The 20000-nt window shown below is 37.1% G+C and overlaps 1 protein-coding gene across 6 annotated transcripts; it reads right to left on the reverse strand.

Annotated features, from left to right (window-relative positions):
• Nucleotides 1–1499: 1499 nt before the first annotated feature.
• Nucleotides 1500–19661, reverse strand: septin6 (septin 6). Of its 6 annotated transcripts, none has more exons than XR_013799801.1 (11): nucleotides 19391–19540; nucleotides 17563–17677; nucleotides 16287–16482; nucleotides 13835–14021; nucleotides 11978–12139; nucleotides 10339–10435; nucleotides 7939–8107; nucleotides 7670–7802; nucleotides 7243–7433; nucleotides 5275–5331; nucleotides 2917–3942 (listed from the first exon to the last, which is right to left on the reverse strand). XR_013799801.1 is itself a non-coding variant. In XM_079631136.1 (11 exons), the coding sequence occupies exons 1-10, from the start codon at nucleotides 19433–19435 to the stop codon at nucleotides 4667–4669; spliced, it is 1299 nt and encodes a 432-aa protein (XP_079487262.1). In that variant the 5' UTR covers nucleotides 19436–19661; the 3' UTR covers nucleotides 2917–3942; nucleotides 4625–4666. The 6 variants fall into 6 exon arrangements, 3 of the variants coding, with proteins under 3 accessions (XP_079487261.1, XP_079487262.1, XP_079487260.1); XM_079631136.1 differs by lacking the exon at nucleotides 5275–5331 and adding an exon at nucleotides 4625–4670 and having other exon boundaries at nucleotides 19391–19661; XR_013799802.1 differs by having other exon boundaries at nucleotides 3246–3942; nucleotides 4625–5331.
• Between the last annotated feature and the right edge of the window lie 339 nt (nucleotides 19662–20000).

Here is a 20000-nt window from a genome sequence, read left to right on the forward strand (position 1 = left end):
TCACACCTTACCATTGTGTAGTAGCATCTGAATATTTTTAGTGTTGCCTGCGCAATTAATTTATATAGGCTACATTTCTATTTATATAATCCTATACATGTTTATAATACAATTTTACGTTAAATGTTTCACATCACTAAGATGTAATTCATTTTTGTATATATATGCAACAAAAAACATGTAAATATTCATAATTTATTCTATATTGTGTTAATATATATTTAAATGTAGAATATATTACATATATATATTTTTTTTAGTTATTTGGAGGGAAAATTATAAAACAGCATATCAAAGTTGTTTTAATGTAATTTTATTGAAAATGTACACCATGGAATCTTACTACAGTTAAATACTTCACAAATTTCTGGGATTACAGGGGTGGGGGTAATTGACATTAAGGGGAAAATATGGAAGATGACTAGAAAAATGTAGGCCAGTCTTGACACCCACAATGTTTCACACAAAAAAATAGTCACTTGTCAATGTCATTAATCATTAAAACAGATTTTAAAGTTGATACGCAAAATAGGTCCTTAAAAATTATATGTACTGCACACATATGCATAAACGTCTGTACCTCATAACTGACTTACTTGAAATTACTGAAAACCCTTGATGTATATCTCTATGCAATATTTGGCAAAATGGAAAATGACATTTATAAATTGAACATAACTGCACATTGTACCTGAAATAAATACACATAATAAAATGGTCCAAAGTAAGAAGCATTTGAAGTGTAAATATGTCTAATCAAAGAATAACTCAATATATAAACAAAAATATGTTCAGGGCATGCAAAAGAACAGAAGATAAAGAATATAAAAGTGGCACTGAATGTGACCTACATGGTATTTCAATAGGTGCTCCATTACTCCCTAAGACTATATTTTAAATAAAATAATAACTATTGCTGTGAGTGTTTAAGACTTGAAATGTGTCCTGTAAAATGTAAAGGGGATTACAAAACATACAATACAAACCTCTCCGATTTTGCTCATGCTTCCAGATAAAGATTCTCATTAAATTACAGTTAAATCTCTCTCACTTAACACATTTGCTGCATTAAACAACCAGGAACTTTCGGGCCCATTTTCTTTGGATTTTCTCAATATTCACAGCCAGTGTGTCAAAATGCGTAAGTCTTATTAAAGATATTCTCACTCAACTTATAGTTAACACCCTAAAATTAAGCATAGTGTTTGCAAATAAGTTAGTATCCATTTGCTCCTCACAGTTAGCACTGCGTTAAGGTTGATGAGTACATGCAGGTTTATTCACGAACACATATCCATAAAAGAAACTAAACAGTTTAATTGAACAAGGCAATATCATAGACGTGAAATGCTAAACTGAAACTCAACAGCACTGCATTAGTTAACAGCCTTTCTATCAGAGCTTTGGCTCTGGTGTCGCCAGCAAATGATGTCTGTAAAAATACTAATGAGGGACTGCTTGGCATGCCCTGATTAGAAAACAGTGCTAATATTTGTTGAAAAAAATACCATGTTAAGCCCACATAAGGCCATGTTCAATAGGGCACACAGCATGAAAGTTTAAAAATGAAAAAAAAAAACTTTTTTAAATAAAACATTCAAACAAGGCTGACGGAGTGAAAAAAGACAGGAAGAAGAGTGGACGCTTAGTTCTCGTGGAAGCTGCAATCCCCTCTTCCAACGGGTGGCCAAGACAGAGTTAAAAGAAGCTAGAGGAGGAGAGGAGACACAAACGCAGATTAGAGAAAGTATCAGGAGGGCATTGAACTGGGCATCAGTGCCAGTGGGAAGACAAGTTTACATCAGTCAATTGGAAATGGGCACTCAGATTTTTCTTTTGCCAGCCAAAAGCATGAAGCATTCGGAATGTGGGCGGATAGGAACACACCGTCCTTCTGCCCTGCTTCAAATGCATTGTGCATCCTCTTCACAGGTTGCTTTTAAACATGCATGGATTCGTTCAATGCAACATTGCTTTCTTAGCTTGCATTCTTCAAGTGATGCATTTGTGGTCAAGAGTAACCCAATCTAAAACTTTTTAAAGAATAAAATGTCTTAACTGGGACAGTGGTTATAATGATTACATTTTCCCTCCCATCTCTGAAGAGGCAAAAATCTTAAGCATATTAGTAGCACAACACATACACCGCAAATAAACACAGCCTTCAGCAAAGGTATTGGTAACAATAAAGGTATTGGTAACAATAAATATAATGTTAGCAAAAGCTGCAGAAAGAGCACACAATGAAAACACAAAGAGGTGATCTATAAGAAACACAGAAGGCCGGGTCCACACTGCCTCGGGGTACCGGTTAACCAAAGAGTCTGGGCCTGGTCCCTTATCAAAGCCATACTACTCAGTGCAGAGCCAGGGATTACTGCAAAGGAAAGTAAATACACACATGGCAGTGAGCAGGGAGACTGGAGGGAGCAAGAGAGTTAATAAAGTGCTAAATACCAATCACATCAATGCCACCTGTTGAATACCATCCATAACAAAACAAGGTTTGATTCACTTTGATTTTGCTGAACAGTCTGGCATCTTTAATCGTAGCTTTGAAAACATCATTTACAACTTGCTTAAGAGACTGAAAATAAAACCATCATTTTCTGCAGTGAGACAGATATAAATGGATTCAAATGACTACATTTCCCCACTTTTTGCTCATAAGGATCTTATAATAAAGTTCAGTTAACATTGACTTGTGGCAGGCAGCTCTTCATTTGAGAATACAGGCCACAAACTTTGTGGAGTACATTCAGATGTAGGACTAAGCGGGTCTTATTATTATTATACATGCTCAGTTAAGCATAAAGATATAGTAAATTGCTTTAAAGGTGAAAGTCCAGCTCTTCTCTAAACTGCCATATTGAATTTAATGCAGATGAAAACGAGGCTGTGAGGGATAAACGCACAAGAGTTGTCTACTGAAGGTTTTTTCAGAAAAACGTTATGTCAGCTGAACAATCAGATCGCGTCTTCTATTCCTCACAGCCTCGTTTTCATTCGTCAAAAATTTTATATGGCGCAACCCTATAAATTGAGGAATCAGGATTTTCCATTACATAGTAAGCAAATCAAACACTGTCCATTTCACCCCCAGAACATACAGTTAGTAACACTTGCATGAATAATGCTAAATTAACTGTTTGATAACCATACACAATGATTTTCCACAGTTTTAAGCTTTATGAAAGAAGCTTTATTGGTCCCCTTGCAATTGATATTTAATGATTAGTAAGTGAATTTTTATTTTTATTTTGTGAAAAATAAAATATCACAAAAATAAAGACCTATAAAAAGGTGCTTACATTTGGATGAAATGTGCCAATATGAAGTTTTTCTAAACTAATACAAGCATAGGAATGACAGGTTTATAAAAAAAAAAAACAACATTGAGATATGGCTGCAGATGACCAGACAGCACCTGCATAACATGCATGAGCTAAAATGAGACAAAACACTACTTCATTACTACTCGTATTCCTAAATTCTATTCGAAATCTGCAAAAATGCTTTAAAGCTCAATGACTGAACTGAAAGCAGCTCATTTATCTTCATATTATAGTACCAATGAAAAGTATGGTACTAACAGTAAAATCCAATTTGTCTCATTTTAACCTGTGTGCTCACTACTGCAACAGTAGCCACTCATGTTAAAGTTGATCATACACTAATCATGCAAAACAAAGCAATTTCATTATGACATCATAACACAGCAAGTAAAACAAAGAACAAATGGAATTTAAAAAATGTAAAAAAGAAAGAAAGAAGGATTCCATTCACAGTTAATATCCCTCCTCAGCTATGTTATGCGTGAAACTGGGGGATGTGGGGCGGGAGAGAGGGGGGAGGGAACGGGAACAGCATGGCTCAGGAACACTGAGGGGGGAGAGCTCATTCACAGCGGGCAGGGGGAGCACTTTCTACAGGAATCCTGAACTGGAAACGAGAGAGAAGGAAGATTATTGTTCCCTACCGGTTACACACTTGTATTCACACAAAAAAACTAAAATAAAAGATCCAAAATGTTAGTCGTGCATCTGTTAAAACACTTGAAAGCAGTTGCAGGGGGTGTATGTGGTAAGGCTTAGAATGGTTCTCTCTTTGTGCTGGATAAAACTAATTACGTTGTCTCTTCTGCTGTGTTATTTACAGACATTGGATATCCCAACATTAGCATGTTTTACGTAACTATTACTAATAGGTATGTGGCAAGGGATAGCTCAAGCTTTAGGCCAAGTGTAGGACTAGTGTGACCCAGCTGTAGGAGCCGAGCCATTAAAGGCTCTTTTGTGTGAGTTTGTGGGAGAGCAGTGTGGAGTGCAAACAACAGCAGATTGTTATGGATTCAGATGGCAGATGGCTGCACATCACACAGGGAGAGCAATAAACTCTTGCCTGACGCTGGTGACATAATATCCCCTGCTGCTACCATAGACATTCTTCACATTGCCAGTGTTTAAGACTTTTAAGCATGAATATGAAATTTAATTACTATTGCAGTGCTTTAACACCGCAATTACAGGATCAGAGTAACTGACCATCATCATGACATGTTTTTGTAATTTAGTCCCCTCGTGCGAACGAGGGTTTGTCTTAAGAGATACTATAAAAGCCTTACCAGCATAAGGTGACTCATGCAGGACTGGGAGCAGGTGAGGAGTTAACTGGAAAACAGCATGGATGAGACGTACATGACACGTGTACAAACTAGACAAGACACCTTACAAGCAACATCAAAATGAATATTGTACATGCCCTGCCCCGCATGAGCACTGAGGAAAACTCTAACATTTTCTCTGGCTATTTTCTAAATGTAGGAATAAATATCACCCACTGGATAATGGAAAAGAAAGTGGTAAGAAACTGTTCAATCTCAAGTTTCGGATTTGGATTTGCAGGTTCGATTCTCAATACCGGCAGGATATTGAGCAAGGCACCTAACCCCCAATCGCTCCATGGGCGGCACAGCAAAATGGCTGCCCACTGCTCCAGATGTGTGTGTGTTCACTACTCACTGCTCCTAATGTGTGTGTACTAACTTGGATGGGTTACCATACTTGGCCTTCACATGTCTATTTCACTTCATTTTCTTGCACTTTATGTATTGCAAAACTGCTTCCTTAGTATCTCATTGCTGTGAAATGTAGCAAGTGTTTTTAAAGCAGTGGTCTGCTGCCTCATGAGGACATACAAGAAGCTTAAGGGGGAAAACAGTTCAAAATACAGGAGAAATTGATTTGGGGGAAAAAAAACAACAAAAAGGTAAACCTTGTCACTGCAAGTGTCTTCTTCCCATATAGTATTCAGGTGAATGCAGCAAATCAGCTTGAATACACAACCATGGTTGATTACCAGCATTATTGAAGCACTTTATTTGAGCTCTAACTACTAGTACGTTTTTCAGATTGAATGTGCATGACCCTTTAATTAAAGGGGAATAAAATATATTGTACTTTTAATAAATGTTAATCATTTAATCATTTTACAAACCATGAAAATTATAGTCGTAATTACATATAACTACAGTGCTATGCATAAGTTTAGACACCCATGCTAAAGTTGCCTAAAAAGAGGAATAAAAAATCATCTTTTGGAAATTTATCTTAATGCCTTAATTTAAAAAATGAGGAAAACTCCAACCTTTAAGGACACTAATTTTCTTTGTGAATGAATAATGTATCTTAAAAAAATAAATGTTCTTCCTTAAAATACAGGGTGCATAAGTTTGGACACCCCTATGGTAAATTCCCATAGAGGCAGGCAGATTTTTATTTTTAGAGGCCAGTTATTTCATGGATCCAGGATACTCTGCATCCTGATAAAGTTCCCTTGGCCTTTGGAATTAAAATATCCCCACATCATCACACACCCTTCACCACACCTAGAGATTGGCATGGTTTTATTTCAGTTAGCTTAAAAGCTGGTTTAATTTGCATTGAGATATGATCTTATGGAAAGTACCCCATGCCAATCTCTAGGTGTGGTGAAGGTTATGTGATGATGTGGGGCTATTTTAATTCCAAAGGCCAAGGGAACTTTATCAGGATGCAGAGTATCCTGGATCCATGAAATAACTGGCCTTTAAAAATAAAAATCTGTCGGCCTCTATGGGAATTTAACATAGGGGTGTCCAAACTTATGCACCCTGTATTTTAAGGAAGAACATTTATTTTTTTACGATACATTATTCATTCACAAAGAAAATTGGTGTCCTTAAAGGTTGGAGTTTTCCTCATTTTTTAAATTAAGGCATTAAGATAAATTTCCAAAAGATGATTTTTTATTCCTCTTTTTAGGCAACTTTAGCATGGGTGTCTAAACTTATGCATAGCACTGTATATAGAATTGTCTAACATGTTCTATTAATACAAGACTTATCCCACACATCAGACTCTGTGATGTTAAGAGGTCACAATTAAAGTATGCTCTAGTTTCTATGATGGAAATACAACTGAAGAATACTACAAATGCACTGGATGTAATTGCACAATAATACGAGTAGCTTCACTACAGTTCAAAAGTTTGGGGTCGGTAAGATTTAAATCGGTCGTTACATTTTTTTTTTTTAAAGAAGTCTCTTATGTTCACAAAGACTGCTTTAATTTAATCAAAAGTACAGTAAAAACAGTATTATTCTGAAATGTTATTACAAATTAAAATAACTTTTTTAATTTAATATATTTTATAATGTAATTTATTCCTGTGAAGGTAAAGCATGATTACTCTTCAGTCTTCAGTGTCTCATGATCCTTCAGAAATCATTCTAAAATGCTGATTTACGGTGCTGCTTAATATTTTAGTGGAAACTGATATTTAAAAAAAAATAAAATCAGGATTTTTTGATGATTAGAACAAAAGATCAAACAATCAATAGAACAGCATTTATTTCAAATAGAAATCTATTGTAACGTTATAAATGCCTTTACTGTCATTTTGATAAATTTAACGCATCTTTGCTAAAAGTATTTATTTATTTAAAAGAAAAAAAAAATCTTACTGACCTAAAACTTTTGAACAGTAGTGTATATGTTCAAACTAGACCTTTCATTTTTCAGACATACTGTCAAAACCACCCATTTGAATTCCATAGTTATGGTAATGATCTAAATTTAACATTCCCTGCAATCTTACCAGGCGGTCAGTGAAATGCACACACAATCTCCTGCATCGTGATCATCTGGGGTCTCGGGAGGGAAGGTTGTGAGGGTTAGGAACCACGTGGAGGTCAATACTTACTTTTTCCTCTCTTTATCCTTCTTGAGTGTGGCGGAGCTCCCTGCCTGCTGGGCCTGTGACTGCAGCAGCTCAGCGGCCGTCTTCTTCTGCTTGAAGCCGTTCAGCTCATCATCGAGAGACTTCTTCTTGTCCTCTAGTTTCTTCTTCTCATCCTGGTGAAGCTTCTTGAGACGGTCAAACTTTTCATGAAGCTGTGATGTGAACACCAAAGAGTCAGTATGAGAGCGGTTACTGAACAAACAAAGCTTTACATCTACTGTAAATATTCCAATTTATAGGACTAAACACTTTTTAAATATTTTATAATATAAATCATCCCAGATATATACATCTACATACCATGTATCGTCAGCTTTCGGTAACACTTTTGAGACCTTTATAACAACATTTCTACAAAATTACAGACTACACATGCAAACAAACAAACCTCTTTTTCTGCCTCTTTCAGCTCTGCTTCCTTCTCTTTGACTCTCTGGACAAACATCTGCCTCATCTCTTCCTCTTTCTTCTGCAGCTCCCCCATGAACTCATTCCTCTTGGCCTCGTATGTTTCCTGGAGGCTGAAGACAACAAACCAGATGCAAAAGATATTTAACCATTCATTTACACCTGTAAATGCAGACTATAAATCTTTATGCGATAAGTTGTGACGGAGAACTTTCTCCAGATTGTTGGTGTGATCGTAACCCTCTTCACCTGAAGGGTTTGCTGTCGGGGTCGGTGTCTTTGAATCCCATCTCCTCCAGCTTGCAGCGGCGGTATAGCTCATAGTGGCGAGTGTGAGTCTGCTCTCGCAGGTCCTCCATGTTGACCCTGATCAGCATCTCTCGCAGCTTCACAAAATCACAGTGATTCTCATTCTCCACTGGAAAACATGATATTCAATGGGAAATGAGCACTAATCCAAAGTCTTATTGGGGCATGAAAAGAGAAGGAAATTACTTCCTCCAGGACATGCCACACACATTAATTACTACATTCCCTTTAAGGGTGGAGTTAGTCTAAAAGTTAAAGATCTGGGTAGTTTATGGAAAAGCTGCAGATGTGTAGATGACATACTGTACCAAGTAACAGTGGTACGTGTAAAACTACTATAAGCATGCTTACAGGTGTATTCCGGAAATTTATAACCCTGAGACTTCACTGAATATTTTCATTTAACAAAATATCTTGTCACTGCAAGACTGTAAAAACAACTAAGGTCATCAAAAAAATAATGCTCCAAAGAAACTGACCAGTTACAGAACTTAAAAAAGGGTAAAATTTCCTGAAATACATGAATGTGACCTTTGATGACATTCTTTCATTTTATATCACTGAAACAAGGCAGCCTTTCAGAAGAACAGACATGACCTCAATTAACAGTCAGTTAGTATAACTTTGACCAGCAATACTAGCATCAAGTATTATTGACACTGCAGCTGTTATTGTACCTGTATTAACAACACATATATTTTTTACATTTGCTGAAGAAATAATGAGTGCGGCTTGTCTGTGCAAAACTATGTGACACAAGGGTGTTCTGTGTGGTTGCCAGGCTATTGTTATGCGATTGCTAAGGTGTTCAGAGTGGTTGCTAGGTGGATGCTTACTGGCTGGTTAAAAGAGCTCATCCCCAAGTATCTTTGATAATTTATTCTCTAGTAATGGCTTGGGCTCTTCTTTCAACTGAAGTCTTTTTCCTTTTTTTACCCGCTCGCTCACTACTTTTTCATAGAAATGCATCCCTTTCTGCATGGTTTTAATACAAGTAATTTTTTCAACTCAAGTAAACTGTGTGGCCAAAAATCTTGAGTAAACGAATGACATGCAGCAGCGGTGCATGAAAACACACACACACACACACAGAGTTCAGCCTTGCAGCAAGCTAAATTAAGTAAGACCACGTGTGCTGCCCTGCAGCCTCATGTGCCAACAGAGAGAGAGAGAGAGAGAGAGAGAGAGAGATTCAGGGTGATGTCACAGACAGCCTGAGGACAATCACAGCACTGCTGCTCTAATGTTACGCATCAAATCACTGCATGCATACAACACACATTAATACATACTGACAGGACAAATTGTGAATGAAGTGAGCTGGACTTGCAAAGCTTATTAAACATGACTAAAAAACATAATTGTACTGTAGATCCTTATTTTTTCATTAAAAGGCAAAAGGGCATTGCAATTTCTATATGTACTTGTGTAACATTCATCAACATTGATAATAAGAAATGTTTCTTGAGCATCAAATCATATTATAATGAAGGATCACGTGACCCTGAAAACTGGAGTGCTGCAAAAAATTTTTTAGCTTTGACATCACAGGAATAAAATAGAAAACTCTTGTTTTAAATTGTAATATTTCACAATATTACCATTTTTTCCTGTTTTTTTTATTACCGGAAATAAATGCAGACTTGGGTAGCAGAAAATTGTAAATTGTAGTGTGTAGCAGATGTCTAATCAGTGCACTATTTTTCAAAGGACTCTTGAAAAGCTGAAATGGACATTTCTTCCCAACTGCCTTTCACATCACTGCTCAGGATAGTCATCAATGAAGGGTTTTGGGATTGTGAGTGCGTTTCTGGGTTTCTGGGTTTTGGGATTGGGAGTTTTTCGTTTCCTTGCCACTGTTGCCTTTGGCTTGCTCAGTTGGGGATATTCAATTTAATTCATCAATGAACAATACTATTGATTAGCATTACCAAACATGGACGTTTTATTATTATTTTAATTTAATACTGTGAAGCTGCTTTGATACAATCTGTATTGTGAAAAGCGCTATACAAATATTCTTGACTTGACTTGATTGTGAGTGTTATTTTAGTACCATCAACCAATCTGCACTGTACTGATGTCATTTGTCGGAGGCTCTACAGTGGTTAGTCACAAGGAAATTACAGCTCAGTTTTCTCTTTTTGACAGCCCTAACACATTAATATTCTGCCTATCTGTTAAAAAAAAATGCAAGAGAGAAAGAGAGGGAGTGTCCACACACAACGCTGCAGAAAGGGAGGGACGGGATGGGTTTGGATGTCCTGAACAAAGAGGCCATGGCCAAACAGAGGGAAGAGCTCAGTGTCATTTCCTCTGGAAGACGTGACCAGAACTTACCCTGGACGGTTCCCCAGGGGTACTGGCGTGCTCGCACCATCTTGTTCCCAATCTTCACTTCCTCAGTGCTTCCCACTACTGCAAAAGGCAAATGACCCTGCCGAGCACAAAAAAAAATCCCATAAACAAATAATTCAGCAGAAATACTGCAGTCTATTTAAAATGTTTACTGTAACAGACAAGATGACACAGCATTTAAATCTATATTAGTGCATGTAAGCTTATATAAACACTTACAATCCTACGCATACCAACCTTTCAAAAGTTTGGGGACAATCTTTTTTTTTTAAAGAAATTAAATACTTTTTTTAAGCAAGGATTAGCTAAATTGATCAAAAGTGACAGAAGTTTTGTAACATTATAAATGTCTTTACTATTTCAAATAAATGCTGTTCTTTTCAGGATTCTTTGACAAATACAATCAAAGTAGCACAACTATTTTACTCAACATTTACAATAAATTATTCTTAAGCATCAAATCAGCATAATCTCTGAAGGATCATGTGACACTGAAGACAGGAGTAATAATGCTGAAAATTCAGCTGTGACAGGAACAATTTTCATTTTTAAATATAAAAGTTATTTTAATCTGTAATAATTTCACAATATTACGGGTTTTACTGTATTTTTGATCATATAAATGCAGCATTGATGAGAGTTAAAGTCAGAACACTTACAAATCTTATCAAACCCAAATTTCTGAACAGTAATGTAACAATGCACTCGTCTGTCAATCGGTCTTGGTCTAAGATACTATGAACACAATGAGGAACAATATAGGCTAGTATCCCCAATTTCTACAATATAGTATCCTCATTTCTACTGAAGCACTACGTCTCACAGTAGTGAAGACCTCGTAAAGAAATCACCTTGTTAAGATGATATTTACAAGACAAGAACAGCCTTTACAACCATTGAGAAAGATATGAGGGCACATCCCACTATAACCGAATGGGATTTGTCCTGATGACAGCTATCTGTATTTCCAATGGTTAACCAGCACTGGAAGACCCTCACAGTAACCTCACGGGCACAGGCTGTGTGGTGAAAGTGACATTTATTCATTGGATGTCACGTTACTATGCTCTATGTTGTTGGGATAGTACATTGATGAAGAATGCCTCTCCTTTTGTGGTGTCTTTTCCTGTGAGCAAACACAAGCAAGAAAGCTGGCCACCATATGGACTCTTTCTCACTTAAACTGCTGAACTGTGATGTGAAAAGCAAACTGGGCGAGTGCTGAAGTATAAAATATGGCTGTGTTGTCTCCGAGCAAAAAAGGACATAGTACATTTGTGACTGACTCTATGTAATATAATTTTAAGTGGAAGAGGAACACATCATTCTTAATCTTGTTTATTAATTAATTACATAATACCAACATACTGTAGATAAATATATTTTGTTCTCTTATATAGCACTTAGTAACTAGATTTTAGGCATCACTCATATCAGAAACACACACAATGTGGAATGAGTTACACGCCATAGTTTAATACTTAGGAGTTATGGGTCTGTTTCTTAGAATAAGTAATATTTATAACTTATTACACAACACTTTAAAAGCACATCTTGTTTAGTGCATGTAACAACAGAAATTAATACGAATATGAATGATGTTCAGCATCAAGCTCCTTACATTCATGGTTGAGTTGATCTCTGCCACAGTCTCATCGTCGGTGGGAAACTGGTAGATCTGGACACCATTGCTAACCAGCTCACTCGTAATCTTGATTTTGAACTTTGCCAGTTCACTCTTTGAGATGGCATCTGATTTGGCAATGATAGGGATGATATTCACCTGTATATAAGAGGAAAAATATTATTTGTAAGCATTTGGAAATTAACAGTTATCAGAAATTAAATCAATTTATAATAATAATACTAATTAAGATGATGACATCAACCAGACACAGACACAGCGAGATGATTTCTGTGCATGCTGACATATAAAACCGCACACGGCTATGGTGAGTAAATATTTCCCCTTCAGAAAGCCAACTTTCAACTACACAGGCAGTAAGTTATTACTAAATCTGGATGCAAGCAACTCAAAGCAACCTCAGAACATCTGGCTGAGTCCAGATAAATATAGACACTGAGATTCTCTCATGTCTTTTATGCCTAAACAAACTGAATAAATAGCAGACATATAACAGAAAAAGGCTGAATTTACTTTATTCTCTATATGCAGATGCTGCTGCAGTGCAGACACATGAAATGACACAAATAGATTATCCTCTTTTTACATTTTTAATAAGGAGAAGCTAATGCAATTAAAATGAACTCTATAGAAGCCTGTGAAAGCTTACATAACCTCAGCCTGGCCACATCGCAATATGCCTTCAAACTAGGGGTGTAAATCTGATGCTTTATCACGAATAACGATACAATCTGATATCGATTCTCACAGCCAGCAATATGATATTTGCCAAAACCTTAAAAAATTCTGCGATACGTTTACAATTAGATTAATTCATTTGATCGATATATTGATCAGACACACTCTTCACTCGTGACTCACTCACTCACACACACACACACACACACACCTCTGATCCCACTCACTCAATTTTTACACTCCTGCCACCCACACTACCATCTTAGTACTATTCTCAGTAGCCTGGCCACTAGCTTAACGCTTTGTCTGTTTCCTGTAATTTACTACTGGTGAATTGTGAGGTTAACACAGACACTTCAAATAAAGGTGTAGACACAGTATGAGTACACAGGAATCTCTTCTCAAGCATGTGAGGCTACATTTAGTTTCAGCTTCAGATCTAAGACGGCATCATTGTTCAGGGAGTCTGTGCAGCACAGAGAGAGATGAAAGAGAATGCAGTATTACACAGCTGACCTTCACTGACTCCATCTACACAGCTCCCATGACATTAAACATGGCATAGCCATCAGCTGAATGCTTAATAACCCACATCTTAAACCAAACTGCTCTGTATAGTGAAACAGTAAAGAATGCATTATTTATAGCAGACATTAGTTTCATTTAATGAGTTAAGTTTGAAATGTAAGTGTTTTTTTTTTGTAATCCCTAATTTTGTAAACATTATTATTACTATTAGTCAAAATATATAATATTGATTTCTTTAGAATATTATAGAATATCTTTTATATATTACGTAGTGATTTAGTAATATATTTTTTAATAGTCCACAGCATTAAAGGAGTAGTTCACTTTAAAATGAAAATTACCCCATGATTTAGTCACCCTCAGCTATCCTAAGTGTATATGAATTTCTTCTTTCAGAAGAATACAATCAGAATTATATGAATAAAAGTCCTGGCTCTTTCAAGAAGAAAGTCATATACACCTAGGATGGCTTGAGGATGAGTAAATCATGGGGTAATTTTGTTTTTAAAGGGAGCAACTCCTTTAAATACTGTACCAGCTAAGATTTTTCTAACATTGACCATAGAATCATATTGCTCAGTCCCGAGTGCGATCAAACATTTGTTAAAAATAAAATGCATCACCAACCTTACTGTCTAGCTTCTTCATAGTAACCAGGTCAAGGGACTTTAGCGAGTGTCCAGTGGGAGCGATGAAATACAGACAGGCGTGGATCCGTGTATCGTGATAACTGTGTAGAGTGCGTTTAATCTTCAGTTCCTCTTGAAGGTACGCTTCAAACTGAGCATCGATGAACTCCACAATAGACTTGTAACTGCAAGTTGAACAATGAAAGAGGTGGAAATATTTAAAAGGAACTTACAACCATAACAAAAACACAAAAGTTAACACTTAACATTTAAAGATGAGTGAAGTATGTATGTAATAATGTAGTAAAAGTTTCAGGCTTATTACAGAACTGTAAAATAAAATGTTGTGGGTGAAAGGAACTGGTTGAGGCATCTATAGTTGGAAAGCCAAGGGCCGGATTTACCTCATATTGTGACATAGGCTAAATACATTTTTGGCTCCCCCCAAAACCCTGCTCCGCTGTCTGTCAGAAACCTCATATGCCCAAAACCGCTACTTTTCAGGAAATAATTTTACACTGTTGTCAAAGTTGATATTGTGGCTTTTTATATGCAAATGTAATATATTATATACCAAAAAGACCCACAGTGGCTTCTCCTACTGCAGCAACTAATATTTTTCTTAGTGATTTATGGCACCAGTTTATCAGGAAGTGACAATTTTGTTCTAACTAGATGTAAACGGTGCTTTATTCGCAAATGTTTTATGCGATATTCTAGTTTTGCCCATAAGCTAAATTCACAACTTTAGATGGAATATAGCTGATGTTCTTTGAATAATTACAAATAAAGATGATATATCATCTAAGGTTTATCTAATTATGAAACTAATTTTGGCCAAAAGTTTTTTTTTCATTTCATTAATCAGAGAGCTTTGAAACCCCTAGTCCAAAAATATGCATACATGTTCTTGTTCTCTAATTTTTTCATGGGGTATTGTTGCATTTTATGAAAAAGGGTCCAAAATTTCAACTGATAATATCAACAACAAATTTAAACATAGTAAGAATAAATGGATTCCACATTTAAACGAATGAGAAATGTACCAGTAGAAGCTTATTAAGTCATAACTAACTTTCGGAATCAAAGGACCTGTTTACACCAAGTCACCTCCTGCATTTTCTCTGATCGGATAAGCAATTCTATCGTGAAAAGACCAGATGTAAATGCCCTTTAAATCCGGTCACAAACCACTTCAGGAAGTGGTTTGAGACACATTCCAGACGAAACTGGACAAGTGTAAATGACTGTTGAAACGATATATGTAAATTTTACTCCTCCCAAATTGGTAAAAAATAAACGTGTAAGAGCATGTTATAGGCTATATGACATGTTATAGCCAGATATGACACGGCTACTGCAACACGCATCGCCGCAGATGAGTTGAGCATCTCTTCAGCAAGTGGACGCGCAAACTGCCGCACACAAAACTGAAAGTTTGGCCTCGCAGGCGCTTATCACACAATCATCTTTGTTAATGCGATTTCTTGTTTTCCTTTATCTTTAGTGTGATATGTAGCTGTTTGTGCATGTAGCCTATAAGATCAACTTATACCGATTAAATTATTCAAACACGCGCCCACAATTCTACGTCAGTATGTGGTACGCAACTGTATACGCAAAGAAAGGCGGCGCAACTTTTATTCTCGCTGTATTATTGTTGTCGCTGGCGCCGCCATGTCGTGAAGACGCTGTGTTTTTCGCTGCGAAAGCCAAACAACTTTGTTTGGCCTTCCAAAAGAGAACACAATTAGAAAACAGTGGTTAAGCTTTATTTACAACACTGTTCCAGAACAGTACAATCAAAATATTTGACTGTGTGCTGTGCATTTTTCGGAGGACTGTTTCCAGAACCTGGGAGAGTACAAGGCCGGCTGTGCACTTAGCTGATTCTAAAAAGTGGGGCAATTCCATCTTTGCAAGTAGGCTACATTCTGGCGCTTCTGACTCACAGACAGTGCTGCAAGTATGTTTTCATATTTTAATAATCTGCTACTGACTATTCAAACGCGAGCTTTGAGCAGTATAGAGTAGCACTTGTTTGTCGTTTCTACGATCACAAATATAGATATGGTTTTATGTTCACCTAGTGTTCTCAAAACCAGAAACTGATTCCATTTTCCTATTGCGGTCTATGTTGCTTTCGTTGAGGTGAACTTTGTTAAATTAGCACATAGCGTGGGAATTGCAGATCGGATTCATATTTTGCAGATACACATTTAAGTGGCAAAACATGGAACAGTTTTAACAAATCGAAAAGCTATCCGTAAAATAGCTTAGTAAAAGAGCATGAAGTGACCAGAATTCACTTCATGCATGTAAGATTGTGTATCTAATGTAAGATTGTGTATGTGATGTAAACAGGCCCATTGACCTGATTTTGTCTCTGGTTAAAACAACTAAAGAATCGTTTCACTTAAACGTATTTGTTGGTCACAAGCAGATCTCACCTATCCTCTTTGTTGATCTGATCTCCAAAGCCTACAGTGTTGACCATAGTGAGCTTGAGGCGAACGTTGCTCTCCTGCAGCTCATAAGTGTTGGACTTGAGCTGCACTCCAGGCTGATTGTGCTGTGTAGGTTCACCCTCAAATTTGGTGTTGAAAAGGGTGTCCATGAGGGTGGACTTTCCCAAACCCGTCTCCCCTGTAACAAACACACAACAATAAGCTTCCACCAGGCTCTTCATTAACTTAAACAGAGTTTGCTATGTAATAGTTGTCTCTGTCTGCATATTAAACTGGAATAGGAGGATAATTAATTTTTAACATCAAAATGACACACATCAGCTTTAATACAGAAGTGCACTATTTAGCTGATCCAGACACTTCTGTGTAAAAGTCTAAAAGCCATGCAGCAATCCTGGCTATTCTTGCTCTCCTGACAACCACAAGCAGAGTAGAAATGGACATCATGCAACACCACCAGAATGTTAATTATATGGATGGCTCACATTTGCCATTTCTTCATAAACTCAGCCTGCAGATCCCATTCCCACAGGACCCTGTAAAGCTTTCACTACAGGAATGGTTAAAAAGCCTTGCCTGATGCCTAAAAATAAAGCAGCGATTTCCCAATCAGATCAAATGCTGATGAGCAGTGGCTATTAAAAGGTATGGAGTGAGAACTTTCTAGTGAGTTCTGTGGTCGCATCCTTAGAGCTTTAGCAGAAATGGGATAAAAGCCCTGGCTGATGCCCTGAACTTTAGGGCATGCTAAGTTAACAAAGAATCTGAAACAATGCCTCTGTATAAATATTTTAAAAATGCGAAGTGAATAACAAAAGCATGAAGACTTCATAGTAGCAGAAGCACAAGGATTTAGCTAGAACTTCACTTGGTTAATTTGCATATGGCCTCTTACTGAGGGGACAGAATCAAATGCCTTCTTCACGGTTTGCTACTGACTGGGTCAGTAAAAGTATACCTCCATAACACATAACATGCATAAATCCATTATTTAAAGGTTATTTCCCCTATTTTTGTTAACTGTTTTAGAGGGATGGTTAGTTAAGATTTCTAATCTCCAATCAGCACATGAAATCAGGATATAAATAAAATCTTGAGTTCCTGCAACTGCTCTCCATCAGTGCACCAGTATTTAGTAAGTGGGTCACAGGACAGAATCAGTATGCGTTCACAAAGGGGTGTGACATACACTGAAGCAAATGGTTAGTTTTGCCCCAAGGAAAAAGGGAGCTCCGACATAACACAGAAACACACTCACCCACACAGAGGATATTGAAGCAGAAGCCATGGTTGACGGACTTGTTGACCAGCTGGTCCGGCATGCTGTCGAAGCCAACATGACCAGAGAGTGGGACGGCACGTGCACCCTCTCCCTAATACAAGATCAAATAAAAGCAAACCATAAATGAAACAAGAAAGACCACTTTCAACAATGCAGATCCTTTGCAGGGTTCCTCGCTGTCAGCAATGGAAAGAGACTTTGTAAGCACCTAGATTCAGGAGAACGCAAAAACAAAACTATTTTAAATTTAGTATGTAAAGGTACACAACATGCACCTCATTTCAAACACAGAACCTATTTAGACCTTTGACATAAAGTGTAATACTATAGTATAGCTCTTGAAGGTTCAGCTCTGTGCACTTCCTCTTTCCTGTCTGATCTCAACTGTTGAAACCACATTCAGGCAAACACACACGTAAACCATTTGCAGTCGCAGACAAATGTTGCCGTTATCAAGTAATACAGGTATCTGTGAAACAAAGCGGTTGTAAATAACGTAACACAAATTTCAAATCTTGGCCATATTATTAGTCTTCACTCTTCAGCATTTCCTCTACCATTGTTCACACAGGTCTGCCACCTGGTCTGCAGAAACTCTGGCAGGAAAGGCTGTCTGCCCACATTTTACAGCATATCCTTTAGTGTGTGGGTGTTTGCATATGTGTGACCTATGGGATGAGCAGAACGAACGTGCAAAATCATTTGATTTCTGCTACAATAACAAAAACGAAGGGTGAGCATTCAGTCAGCACAGGTCTAATGTAATAAAGATCCATTATCCAAATGGAAACATTTCATTAAGTTAAACTGCAATGAAAGGCAATCAAAAGCACATCCTTTTTAGTGAGAACCAATCAAAGCAGATGATCAGTTCTGTTATGAGGATTACTGTGGAATCATTAACATTAGCAACAAAATGCACATTTCATTAAATACAAAACAGGCAACTGAGAGCAGCCAGACTGTGAGAGCATCTTATTGACTGAACAAACAGTCACAATCTGACCCACATGTGCAACATTCCAAAACCAGACAACTGTAAGGAGTCCAAAGGGGGGTCATCATGACTGCAACACCCCACTGGCTGCTCTGTAACCAGAAAATACTGGTTCAAACCCCTGGTTTGAATAGTAAAGACTGATTTAAACGTTTATTAGAACTAACAGCTTTTGAACTCGGTCTCGAGCCTGCTGCCTCATGTGCCTATGTACGTTACTCTCATTAGAGACGTCAGAATGAAAGGAACATAAGCTGCTACAAAATGAAATGAAATGGTTTTGTATGTCAGTTTCTGACATGAATGTACGAAATACTTCATAATAGACAACGCCCAGCAAACATAAGGATGCTAATGCAATTAAACATAACGGTATTAGACGCGCTCGAATTATGGATTTTACAACACAACGACACTCGAGAATGCGACGATTTTTTAAAAATCGTTGTTTATGTTAATTCATCAATCGTAGTCACTTCAAACCGTGATGTTCGTCCGTTATTGTTGGCCCTCAACATCAAGCCATTTCCCCCAAAACAGCTGCGTGGAGATAGAAGTCTAATTTAAGATATGCACACACAAAAAATATGCTTATATATTCTAATCGTTTTCACAAACAACACTTGCTGTTTTAAATCCTGTATAATTTATTGGTTTGTTGATAACGTTTTCACGTTCACGAATAAATGAATACCGAAGGCTATTTGGTTATACTATATGTCACACCTTCCAAAATAACTAGTAGAAATTCGTCAGTGTAGTAATGTAAACCGAAAACACATCGTAGTAATAAAACAGAGCTCTTACCGCTTGTCGCGCTATCTCAGTGGCCGCCATGGTTCTCTCCGGCATCAACCCTGAACCCTTCCTTCACAGGAAACCGCAGCAGAGTAAGCTACAGCGACCAACTCAGATACGACGGACTGTACCATTCACGACTGATGCCATATATCGCCTTCTGTTAATTTGATTGTAGCGCAATTTTTAACTTGAATAATTTAGGCATTAACTCATATGCAGAATCAACGTAGTTCAATAACAACAGCACTCAGAAAACTCATGAAAATAAAAACATCGTGGAAAAACATGACCCCCATTTCATTAAATGGTATAGTCTTCTTCATCTTCTGTTCAACAGCTATACGCATGTTTCCACAGGTCTAACAAACTATTGTAAAGGATGCTGTTGAGTGGCACTTTTTACAGAATATATCTTCATTTTTTTGGTACAGTAGCCTAACGATTTTAATGCAAATAGGGAACGCTACTGACTTACCCGTTTAATAGTAATTCATTGTCAAATTTTCAGAAGCCAATTTAAACGGCCTATTACAGTAATATTTACATGACGTATATTATTCTAAATGTCATATTCATATTTAGGAATATTATGAATGGTAATTTTGTTGCTTGAATG

Source organism: Phoxinus phoxinus (assembly GCF_949152265.1).
Source record: "Phoxinus phoxinus genome assembly, chromosome: 12".
Lineage (NCBI taxonomy): Eukaryota > Metazoa > Chordata > Actinopteri > Cypriniformes > Leuciscidae > Phoxinus > Phoxinus phoxinus.